Source organism: Tetrao urogallus (genome assembly GCF_951394365.1).
Source record: "Tetrao urogallus genome assembly, chromosome: 3".
Classification (NCBI taxonomy): domain Eukaryota; kingdom Metazoa; phylum Chordata; class Aves; order Galliformes; family Phasianidae; genus Tetrao; species Tetrao urogallus.
This window is the reverse complement of record NC_136815.1, coordinates 16,904,411-16,917,170: the sequence shown is the minus strand read 5'-3', so window position 1 is coordinate 16,917,170 and position 12,760 is coordinate 16,904,411. Positions and strand designations below refer to the sequence as shown.

At 38.2% G+C, this 12,760-nt stretch overlaps 1 protein-coding gene across 1 annotated transcript; it reads left to right on the top strand.

Annotated features, from left to right (window-relative positions):
* Positions 1–339: 339 nt before the first annotated feature.
* On the top strand, positions 340–5,438 carry ENY2 (ENY2 transcription and export complex 2 subunit; the record flags this gene model as incomplete). The annotated part of the gene is made up of 4 exons (XM_079533440.1): positions 340–407; positions 2,409–2,479; positions 4,537–4,611; positions 5,362–5,438. The coding sequence occupies 4 exons, from the start codon at positions 340–342 to the stop codon at positions 5,436–5,438; spliced, it is 291 nt and encodes a 96-aa protein (XP_079389566.1).
* Between the last annotated feature and the right edge of the window lie 7,322 nt (positions 5,439–12,760).

Genomic DNA, 12,760 nt, shown 5'->3' with positions numbered 1-12,760 from the left:
CCGCGCAGCACCGCGGGAAGAGCCGCGCGCACGCCGGGAGCGGTAGTTCGGAGCTGAGCGCCGCCGCGAGCCGGGAGCCGCGGGCCGAGCCGGGAGGAGACTGCATTTCCCGGCGGCGCCCGCGTTCGAGAGGACGGAACGGGCTGTGCGCCGTGGGTCGGCGCCGCCTCCTGCTGCCGGGACTGGCGGCGCTGTGCGGGCTGAGCGCGGCGCTCCTTTCCGACGGCGCTGCCCGCGTGCGTAGGTCTGCGCCTTGCGCTTTATTTTAGTGCTCTTGGCGCTGCTCGTCTCGGTCAGCCTGACTTCCGTGCAGGGTGGTGGAAAACTGAGATTTGCAAAATGAACAAAGATGCCCAGATGAGAGCCACCATTAACCAGAAGCTGATAGAAACAGGAGAGCGAGAGCGGTAAGTCCGTGCCGAAACAGGCCCTCAGCGTTGGAAACGTGTAGGGTGCGTGGGTCAGTTCAGCTCCAAAGTCCTCAAATGTCTGAATGCCAAGATACTCTGTGTTATATAAAACTTTATGACAGCGTTACCTTCTGAAGAGTTTTAGTCTAATGTTACCATTTAAGGGAGAAGGTCTGATTAAAATGATGGACAGGGAGAGGTTGGCCTGAAACTCTAAAGCTTTTTCCATGCAGTATGTTGTGTTGGAGACACATGGAGTATGTTGCCTTGTACACAAATTGCTCTCCCTCCCTTCCCTCCTTTTCCTCCCTTTTTTTTTTTTCCTTCAGTTACATTGTGCTGTGTTCTGATAAAGGGTGAGACAACCCATTCATTTCTTTTAAAGTTTTTTTGTGTGCCTTCTTTTGTTAAGGAATGAAATATGCAGGGAATTGCATAAAAAGGCAGTTGTGCAAATCACTGTGTGTCCCCAGCAAAGACAAAGGAGCGAATGGCGCGGTGTGGTACAGCAGCTAGTTTTCAGCCTTTTGTTGTCTCCTCAGTCTACCTGCACTGCATTCAGATATCATTAGCCTGCTTTTGACTTTCCAGTTCTCTTCTTTAAGTGTAGTTGTAACACTGTGTCCCAAAAGCTGCATTTCCTTCACTGTTCTATACCTGTGTAAGTTGGAGACTTTGTCCTAGGCAGCGACGCAGCCCTGTACCTACTGGAACCTTTTGGAGACTGGCTTGTTTCCGTGTTACTTGCTCACTGCAACCGCTGCTTTGGTGACTTCACAGAGCTTCAACAAAGCACGCCATTGCTTGAGATGGTGCTGGGGCCTGTTTAACTGTAGAGTTTTGACAGGATGTTAAAAGCTGTACTACAAACCAGCTTGATCAGAAACTAAGCACTCTGATTTCTTTAGTTGAGAAATACCTGAAAGCAGTGAAATTTACCTGTGTAATTACTCTGCTTTCTCGCAGCAGTCTGTCTTCCTTCTATGCATTTCATGGACTGTGTATTTATATAAGTACCTGGTGCAGCATCTTCCTACACTTCATCTCTTCTGAAAAGCAGAATTTTGCTACGGTAATTCAGGATGGTACAAGATAAGCTGGCATACTAGCTCATAGGAAAAAGGGTGGATATGTTACTTTCATCTTGTTTCTTCTGTTCTTCAGTACTACTTCTTTTCTAGTTTGCTTTCAGTACTCCCTTTCAATGTATGGTGTGCACGTATCGCTGCAGTAGGTGGTTGTACGTCTTGTCCATTTATAGTTTAAATTCTAATGCTTAAAAATTTTAGGAAGCACTACAGCTTTTTTTTTTTTTTTAGTTCAATTGATACAATTTAGTAGAAACAATTCCTTCTGTTGTTTTAACATCTAGATTTCTGTTGTGAAACCAGTCAGATTTCTCATTTCCAATTTGAGATTGAAATATCAAAACACTTTTTTTCAAATAAAAAGAAGTGCTACTGTTTTTCTTTGCTGCCCCAAGATGCAAGATCCCTATCCCTTCTTACCCAACACAAATTAAAACGCTATTGGAGAGACAGTGGACAACATAAATGGCACCAAATTCTTCTTTCAGAGAGGAGAGGAGGGAAGATTTATTTATTTTGAAGCTCTGGTTTCAAATAAAATATTTTGACTTTGAAAGTTGGTGTTTGCAACTAAATTGACTTAGTTCATACAATCATTAAGGTTGGAAAAGGCCACTAAGATCATCTAGCCTAACCACCAACTCACCATCCTGCCCACTGAATAGTGTCACCAATTGCCATGTGTTCCTTGAAAACCTCCAGTGATTCACAGGCTTAGCTTATCAACTCCTTTTCACAGTTTACCATACATGGTAAACTGAAATTCATAGTAATTCAGGATGAACTTTGAATGCAGTTCAGCCATTTCTGCTGCTGTCTTGGAAATTCTGCTATGAGTAGCAATGGAAACATATTTGAGCTTGTTAGGGGTGTTTGCTGTTCCTAACGAGTTTGTTTATTGCCTTAACAGCCTTAAAGATTTGCTGAGAGCCAAGTTAATTGAATGCGGCTGGAAGGATCAGTTGAAGGCACATTGCAAAGGTAATGATGCTCAAATAACTAGCATCCTTTGTGGGCAACTGTGGCTGTGACCAAGTAAAGGTTCTACATTTAGGCTTTACTGCCTAACAGTAAATTTAAATGATGTTCAGGGAAGAGGAAACTATCCCTGTTAGTTGGTTTCACATGCAAGAAAGCATCTTGCCATATTTAGGGAAAAAAAATCTTGAAACTTTCTTCTAGTTTGAAACTTATTAAGCTCCTTATAAAAGTATTGGAATTGGTACACTAAATATTCATGACCATACAGCTTTTTATTTAGAGGGAGATGAGTTCTGTGCTACAGGTGGATAAAAAAAGGAGAAAGGAAAAGGGAGAACAGAGAGTAGTACACAGCTTAGAAAAGTATGAGAACTGTGTCATCTGTATACAGGTAAGAAAAGAGTATATTTGTAATAGTTTTTAACAATTATGAAAATAAAATAATCTACCTAAATGAGGAAAAACAAGCTGATGAACCATTAGGTACCTAAATTTTCAGTTTTCAGAAAACTGTTTTTCATTACTGCAATTTACTGACTTGTAAACTGTTGTTTTAAGAATAGTATTTAAACCTCCAAGAGTATTACCAAAATAACTTATGCAAATAATGTGTCCATTTAGCTTTTGCTTTAATTCTGATTTGGTCTATCAATCAAACATCTATAGGACTGTGTTTGCTAGATTGCTTTCATAGACGGATTTGCAAAGAAGGCTGAAATGATGAACGCTTGCAGTTTTCTGCCTGATGACCACTGCCAGAGATTAGCCATTTATATAGTACAGATAATGAAAGGAATGTTTGTCTGCCTTCTCAACTGTACACTTTATAATCTGCTGTTGTAAAGTTAGTTGAAGTAGTTGGGCTTACATTAGTACTTAGAACTGTAACAGCATCTGCTGAGAAGGCAAATAAAATTCAGTTATCCCTACAAAGAGCATAATAACCTCCAGTAGAAAGGTCAGAGTGTTGGTTGGTTTTTTGTTTTGTTTTTTTTTTCCTTTTGTTGGTTTTACTGCTGATCAGTCTAGAAAGTCCTGCATGTTGGTCGCAGCAGCCCCAGGCAACATACAGGTGTGGGGAGGAGTGTCTGGAAAGCTGCCTGATGGAAAGCAACCTTGGTTTACTGATGGACAGTCGGCTGAATATGAGCCAGCAGTGTGCCCAGGTGACCAAGAAGGCCAATGGCATCCTGGCTTGTATCAGGAATGGAGTGGTGAGCAGGACCAGGGAAGTCATCCTGCCCCTGTACTCAGCACTCAAAGCCTCACATTGAGTACTATGTTCAGTTTTGGGCATCACAGTACAGAAAGGACATTGAGGTGCTGGAGCAGTCCAAACTCCACATCAAACTCCAGTTCTGCATACTAATATGCAGTTAAAACTTGCTTTAAACAATATTTATTTTAGGTTTATGCTTTTGAATTGAGACATATTTTCAGCATGAACTTTTGCATTTTTTTCAGTAGCATTCTATATAGTATAAGTAAACAGTTTATTTAAATACCAGTATGTGTTAAAGATACAGGATATCATAAGCATAGCTTTTATTTTATTTTATTTCTATCTTTCTTTCAGAATTGCTTTTTAACTTTGCTGGAATATGTAGAAATATATTGATTAAAATGCTTAAAGTAATTGTAAATAATTACTGCCTCTGTGAAGGAAAAATCTTTTTCAAATTCCATTTCTTTCTCTTTAGAAACATTGTTTACATAGCAATGAGATGAACAGACCAGCTTGTAAACTACTAAACTTTCTAGTAATATGCACAGTTAATAATGTTCAGATTAAGCTTAAGCTTTCTAAAATTTATTTTAAGCTATGAGGTGACAGATATATCAGTAGTGGTAGGTTTCCATCCTTATACCTGTGTTATGAATTGGAGATCTAATCCATGGTTCAATGCAGTAGAAAAAGTGAATTAATATCCTAATCTAGGTCAAGAGCTAAAGGCTTCCCTAATGACCTGTGAGTGCATGCTTTTTGTCTTAATCACACAAGGTTTGTCTTCTAATTAATGAGTTAAGGTTTCACAAATGTATTTTGTCTTCCCCAGATGTCATTAAAGAAAAAGGATTAGAGCATGTTACTGTTGATGATTTGGTGGCAGAAATCACTCCCAAAGGTAGAGGTGAGAAAGCACAAAAACAGATCATAACACATTAATAAACATAACTACCTGTATTGCAAGAACATTTTGAAAGCAGTACTATGAAACTGCCTATGTTGGATACAAGGAAAAATGTTAATATCTGAATGTTAGGTCTGAATAAAACATGTAAGTGTAAATTAAGTAACAGCTATTCAGCATTTGTAATGAACTGTGTGTGTAAACTACTAGAGATTGTTATTTAGTCATGAGTCTGTATCTGTCTTTATGATTGATTTAATGCTCCCAAGAAAACATTGGGTATGAGGCAGAGTTGTTTCAAAATTCCGGTTCTCTCTTAAATGGAATTTCTGTATTAATGGTACTGGAATGAAAGAACAAAGGACACTGCATATAAATACAGGACATATGGAATCTTAAGATACTGTGGTCTTCTTTATGTAGTTCATGAACTCTCTAATAAGCTTTGGTGTTAGTGGGAGAAACTTTGTTCAGTCTTAAAAAATAGGCCTTCAAAATGACTTACTGAAGATCCTTACTCTTATGTCATGGCTGAGATTGTTGCTTTTAATTTTGTGAAAGGAAGAAGTACCCAGGATTAGCAAACCAGTTTGTGGTCACTATATCCTGTTTACTGTTGAATAATTGTTTCCCTAAGACTTTTTGAATTGTCTTGACTGTGGCCAGAAGAAACCTGGTTAATATTAGTGTGTTTTTCCTTTTTTTGTTTGTTTGTTTGTTTTTTACTTCTTGCTTTCTTGTATTTTTCAGCCTTAGTACCAGACAGTGTGAAGAAAGAACTCTTACAAAGAATAAGAACGTTCCTCGCCCAACATGCCAATCTTTAACTTCGTTGTCTTGGATACAGCATTTCTGTTTCTGCATTATGTCAGTCGTGTCAGGATTGGAATGCAGTTTCCATGCTTAAGGATTAAAGTTGTTTTTTGTTTGTTTGTTTGTTTGTTTTTGTTGTTTTTTTTTTTAAGATGAATTGAAATTTTGTTGCACTGCATCAATTTCTTGGTGTTATTTTAATAAAAAATTCTGTGGACTTGTGTTTCTATGGCTCTTCATCAGTGCACTGTAATAGGGTGACACCTGTTTCAGTTTTCAGCTTTTAGTAGTCCAGTTTTGTACAGTTGTGTAAAGTTAGATATTTTTCTAACAAGTATGTTATTAGGTAATGCAGAAGAGAAAAGAAATCCGAAAAATCAGCTATGACATGCTGTTGAGCATTTTCTTGCTTATTTTTCCTAAGTATTGTGATAGCATGAAGAAATTCAAGACTGTCTTCTGTAGTACTTCATTGTTGGAGGGTGGTTCAAAGTCTCTGACTTGTGTTGTAAACACTCAGTAACTCATAAGAGGTTTAATGATTCAGACAAAGGCAATTGTGTCTCTTGTAAGTAATTCTCTACTCCTTTTTCTTTTCGATCAAAAAAAGTCATTATCCTGATACTGTTTTCTAGCTTAGCCAGTATTATTGGTAACTTTTAATTATGTGTGTGTTTTGAAATCTATATGATACAGTAATAATGCAACATAAGCCTCAAGATTATAATTTTTTAATTATTATATTTGGAACTGCAACATCAGCCAAGACTATGAATGATGGAAAAAATAATAAGAGTTGATGAAAAGGAAGTCGGGAAAGTGGCTTTGTAGGAAGAATGTTCAGTTTTAGGGAACTTCCATTTGAGATAAATTTCAATTGATAAGGAAGTGTAAATGAGCATAAGGAGAATCTCAACAAGCTACTAACCTGGCTACGAGGAAAAATTAATGACTGAATGTAAATCTAATTACTCTAAACTGGAAGAACTCCAAAAGGTATCACAGAGTTGTTCAGGCAATTTTCCTTACTCGGCAGGATGGCTGGCTGGAGTGGTTACCCAAGGAGTCCAGGAGGTGGCAGCCGCAGCCTGGGGATTGCCGTGGGCTCTGCTGCATCCTTGTTCAGCCACTTCTTCAGAGAAAATAATATGCTCTGTGACAGAGCTGGGTTTTTGTTTCACATGCTGAGTGTTTGAAGCCAGACAGCTGGGGCAGCAGCTGAACCAGTCCAGTTGGTGGTAAATAGCTGTGATGGAATGGCAGAGGTGTGATGATCGATGCTGGAGTGCAAGTGTATGAAATTACCTGCTCCGGCTGGAATTAGTGAGCAGCAGGGTGTGATGGATCCGCCTGTAATAGTACACCATACAAGGCCGAGTTCTTGCTGAGACTGGAACTCGGCACAAGCCAAGGCTGGGGTCTGCCATGTAACACAGCTGCAGCTTTTTAGGCTCTGGCTGGTACTGCTATGAACCATGCCAGTTAGAGCATGCTTAAATTTTTGCCTCTAAGCTGCTGAATAATGGTGGACACTAGAAAGAAGAAAATTCTTTCTTCCACTTAAAGGCCCATACACTTATTTTGTAAAATGATTATTTGCAATGAGTATGTTCTGTTTGATTTCAAAATCTGAGTGTTTATTCTAAGCTCTTCATTGTAGGTTTAATTTACTCAGTGGTAACTGATAGAAGACAGAATGTTTCTTCACGTAATCCAGCATAATATGTGCTGTTTAAGTATCTATTTAAATGCAGGACAAGGCTGTAAAATATCTTCCACATCCTTCCTCTGTTGTTCTTAGAGGTTTTTCCTGACATGCTTCAATATTTTCCACAGGCCTTTAGAAGTCTCTTCTTGATGAATGGCCGCAGTGTACCTAGAACTTGCTCCAAAGCAACCACTAATTTCCTTTATTTTACATCTCCAGCAGTATGAGAGAGCCAGACTTCATGTGTTGATATATCATACTGTGTAAGGCTTGTTGTCCAATTAATAAACATTGGAGATTTCATCTAGAACATGACAGTTCTCTAAATACATCATTAACTTCCTGTAAGTGCTTTGTTGTTCTCTTTTATAGGCGCTCATTCTTGGTACACAATAAAGACTGAACACATGAATTTTCACAAATTCACAAAACCAATCTGAACTCGAAGGTTGGACAAATAATTATTTCACATACTTCCAAAAATAAGTTGTAATGTTTTGCCCAAGCTGACCTGGAATGTAAGAGCATTCAGAGAAAGAGAATTCCAGCTGACCAGTCACACGTCAGCAGCTTGTCTGCATGGCATGGGCTGTTTCTGACATCAAAACAGAGCAGCACATTCTACAGTGAGGTCTGTTCATCAGATCAGTGCAGCCTCTGTACTCTGAGTAAAAAGCATAATTAACTACCTATACAGATCCAAAGAATACTGCTCAGATATCTTGATAAGTATCTAAGAATGAGGTTAGGTTTGCATTGCTTTTGGCCAGAGGTTTCTTGAGAAATAAAATGCTCCCTTTAGGGACGTAATATTTTTAACTGTTGGTTTCATTAGCAGATGCACAGGGATGGCTTTGTTTTGCAAACTGTTGTCTGCAGAATCTGTTTCTACTCATTTGGTTGAGGATTGAAAACAGTTGGTAATATTCAAGATGTGGCCAGAAAAACATTGTCCTTTTATTTTTCTTGCTGTTTTGGGGGTAGTTTTTTTGCACACCGAAAAATGACCTGTGCTGCTAAAAGTCCCATACCTACAACGTTTACAGATAGATGTGTTAACTTTTGGTCTGATTTTTGGGTGGCCCTGTGTGAGGGCAGGATCTGGACTCAATGATCCTTACAGGTCCCTTCCAACTCAGGATATTCTGTGATTCTAGAAACTTTTTTCCCCAAAAATTTCAGTATGCCTAATGTCATGAAGTGTATCTGTTCCTTAGGAATGTTTGTGTAGACAGCACCCAGAAATAGACAGCTAAGAATGTGTCAGTTTAAGATTGATGGAAATTATCTCAGCTGTGGGTTTACACTACTTTTAGCTGACAGCCATATAGATAACTAGCAGCAGAATCAGCTTAGTCTTCTTGCAGACAAGCCTGTAAGAAATAAAATCAGTTTGTATATTGGCATTGAAATAATGGGTCAGATAACAACCAGAGTAAATGAGTATATCTCTGGCTGCTCACTGAACACCATATTCTATGTGACTATTTGAATAGTCCTCCCGATGTCAATGGAAGACCAATAGAGAAAAGTTAGTTCATCCTCTCCTTTAGTCAGTCCCTGAGGGGACTGAAACACAGTCTGAAAAAAAAGTGAAGCGAACGGTGAACTGAAACGTTCTTTCATTTTAATTTGTTTGGTAATTAGTTTTCCAAGAAAACTTCTCTGTGTTGACATGGTCTGTTCAAAAGAAGCTATTAATCAGCAATATCACCTGAAAATTATGCTGAGATATCAAACTTACACTCACATGCCTTAAAGCCTTATCATTTTGTAACCATGAGTTTTTTCAATTTTTTTCCCAGTATCTATTAAATTTTTTCCTCTTCTTCCTTCTTGTTTATTGCCATAAAATTAACATACAAAACTTTATTGCTTCGAAAACAAGCATGTGAAAATGCTTAAGTGCTATTATTTTTGCTTCTCAGTTGCCCAACCTAGATGGCCCTGTGGACTGATAGCTCTGCACTACTAAGCCTGTGTCCTCATCTTTTCTTTCACATAATTGAGTATGTTTAATTTTGGTGATAAAATATGTTCAATTGTAGTGATTGCGATATCTTGCAGCTTGGGCTCTGCCTTATTTAGTGATTGAGTTTTCACTAGAGCGATGAGGAATATCCAATGCTCTTACCTGCTGGCTTTCTTTGCAATTGAAATCAGAATTGTGTTCTACTTGGCCTCTTTTTCTCAGCTGTTCGGTTTCTGAAAAAACAGCTGTGGCTGCAGAGCCAAATTTGTAATGATGAGCTCAGAATGAGGGAAACTTCATTCGTTTCCTTATAAATAATTTATGCTTCACTACTTTAGTGTAACGAATAGGTTAATCAGCAGTCTGCTTGGAATGAGAGAGGATCTGGTCTCACTTGAGGGTATTTCTCGTTTCCTGTGATGCTTTCCATTTGAACAGTATTATTCTCAAAGTGTTCTTTACATTTACCTGAAAACTAAACAAATGATTTACTAACAGGTCATAAAAAAAAAAAAAACAAAAACCCAACAAACAAACAAACAACACCCTTTAAGAAATTCCTGATGATTTCTGTTTGTTAGAGTTCTAGCAGAGAGGTTATCCATTCTTTCAATCATTGATCTAGTCAAGTATCAAGCTGCTGCTGATAAAATCTGCTGTTATCATGCCAGCCGGTGAGCACTGACGAGGGCAGAGCACCCTGTCCTGTTCTGTGTTCTGTCAGCTGGCTCTGTTCAAGCCTCTGCGTACAAATTCAGCTCTCTCTTTCTGGAAGAGCTGGCTTTGTTCAGAGTTACTCAAACTTTCTGGAAGTTCAGTACTGGAAGTTCAGGAGTGATCCCTGGAGCAGCCAACAGCAGCTCAGTTTCTTCCAGCTGAAGAACAAAAACCAGATTATATGTACACTCTGTCTTTGTGCTTATTCACCATTGCAAAATATACTGAGGTATCCCCAAAAATTTTAAGTTCAGAGCAGTTCACTGACCTGTGTAAACGTATTCCACTTTTTACTCCTTTGGTCTGGAAAAGCTGAGCAGCACTTTAAATGTGATTTTCTACCACTTTTGAGGATCAGCCTTTTAATGAATCCTAATGATGCAGTTTCCACAAAGAGGAATGCTGCTTTGGTTAAATACAAGCAGAATTTATTAGTCCCATTACAGGTATGATTTGGTAGAATATCAAACCCTAGGAATCTACAGTAGGAATGTCAGTAGCAGTTACCAACTGCAGTATCTCTTTGTTAATTTAGTTCAAAATATCCTCACATCTCGTTAACTGGTTTCGTAATTTCTTCACATGCATTTTATTCTGAGATAAGTTTCTGCCCAAATCCTGGATCAGACTTCTAATATTTGAGTATTTCAGATTAGATTTCAAAATACCTGTTGACATTTTTTCGCAAGAGGGTATTTCAGCAAATAGCCAGTGGGTGGAAAGTGGCCTGTTCTCCCTCTGAGAAAAAGATCAGAAAGAATATTATCTTTGTCTAGTTTTTACCTATTGACATGATGTGGCTTAAATGCTTCCTCACTGCCATGAAATAAAGAAGAAAACTTGATGAAAACTGTATTTACTTCATTTCCTAATTTCCTTTCTTTAATTGCTGCCTCCTCTAGCCTATACCTGTTAGTTAACCAGCTGCTGTTTCACTACCACCATCAAAACTTAGATTTAGATGTCCCTACACAAATTTAATCAAGACAGTAAAGGTTTTCTTAAGCTAATATTTAATTTAGTCAGATTTTGGGAGCTCAACGCTGTCAACATCCATACAGTCTTAACGCACAGTTGCTCAGTTAAGAACCTGAGTTTTGAAGTTTCTGATCTATGAGCATAGGTATTTTATGCTGCACTGATTTATTTTTAAATGAGAAAAGGGAGGATTCGTGATTAAGCCTTTTTAGTTAGTTAGTTAGCTAGTTAGTTAGTTTGTTTGTTTGTTCTTTTTCCTGCTAAACTCTTTCCTCAGGTCTAGAATAATTATTCTTGAAAAGAGTCAATTTAATCTGGCAGAAGACACAAACAGCATTTTCATTAAGAAAAATCCCCATCATCACAGGCTGTAGTTATCCTGCATTACAGTGGATCGATTCCAGTGTATACAAAGTTTAAATTTCTCTCTTCCATACTATCAAAGTAAAGTACATTTTGTTTCATTTTTTGTAAGCAGAAGAGAGCAACCTGCAGCAGGCTTTCCAGAGGGGCTGAGTGTGCTGCATCCCTGGAGGCATTCCAGACCAGATAAATGGAACCCTGGGCATCCTGATCTAATGAGAAGCAAGCCCACGGTGAGGGAGGCAATTAGAACTAGATGATCTTTAATGTCTCTTCCAACCCAGGCCATTCTGTGATCCTATAATTCAATGATCTTACCAATAGGTGAAAATTCTAATACCAAATATTGATGCATGAACAGCATCATGATCCACGCCCACCAAAAAAATCCACAAAACATTAGAATTAAAATCTTCTGTCTTTAAAATCTTGTCTCCCTAACAAGGCTTTGTACCTAATTTTTCCATGCTGTGAACTATTCATTTCCCTAAATTCAAATCTGTGAAACATACATCTATTTGCAGGCTTGCACGTGTGTATCCACACACATATTTTTATAAAGCAACGTGCTATGTACTTAAGTATTTAAAGGATTTGAAGTCAACGCTATTCCTAGGATCCACCTTCAAAGAACTTGAATATAGTGTATAGAATTTTTACCTTAACGAGAAGCATAAAAAAGGCTGTGAATGTAAGTCAGGCAAGGTTACTTAATAACTAAATCATACAGGATGGAAAGAGAGCTTTTCATTTTAGTAGTGAAGTGATAAATCGGTTGTATAAAGGTTCTATTAACCTATCTCTATTTTGCAGTTGTGGAACTGTTGTAGTTTATTTTATGCATACGTTTTCTCTATTAAAATCAGTATTAAAGACTAGAGCCAACATGGAACATCATCATCTACAATACATTTTAAATTGAATTTAAAAGGCAATATTCACATCTGCTATTAAAAACTACTCAACTTCAACGAAGTGGCAGCTACAGAAGCTCTTAAGTGTTATAACTGTAGATACAATTATGGATGCTGCAGTTATATCTATTCACAGTTCTCTGTACATGCTGGAGTTACCCCACTGCAGCTAAAAGCATGCTGAGGCACTCAACTGGTAGCTAGAGGAAGCCAGTATTTAGACAACAGAACAGAATGCTTAAATCCCCATGAGATCTGAATCCCAGTTACACCTAGCATTTATTGATGGGATTTGCTTCCTTTAGGATGTGGCTGAATAAAGGCTAAACTTTTCTCTGGGATAACCTAGAGCCTAATAGTTATATCACATAGTCAAGATCTAAATATCATATAGATTCTTTATTTGTGAAAGAGATGGGTTGTTTACCTCCTTCCCAATCCTACAAAACACAAGTATTCTCTCACTTTTAATCTGCCTCATGGGAGAACGATCTTACTGACAGGCCATAGTCTTTTCTGTTGAGTCTCATGGGAAAAGTAAAATTGCAGTACTTACATACATTCGTGCTACTAAAAAAAAAAAAAAAAAATTGAGAGAGCAAGAGGAAGTCTGCCTGTCTGTGCAGCCCAGTGATTAGCTCACTTACCTGGCAGGGACAGAGAAAACTGAGTTCTGGTATACCG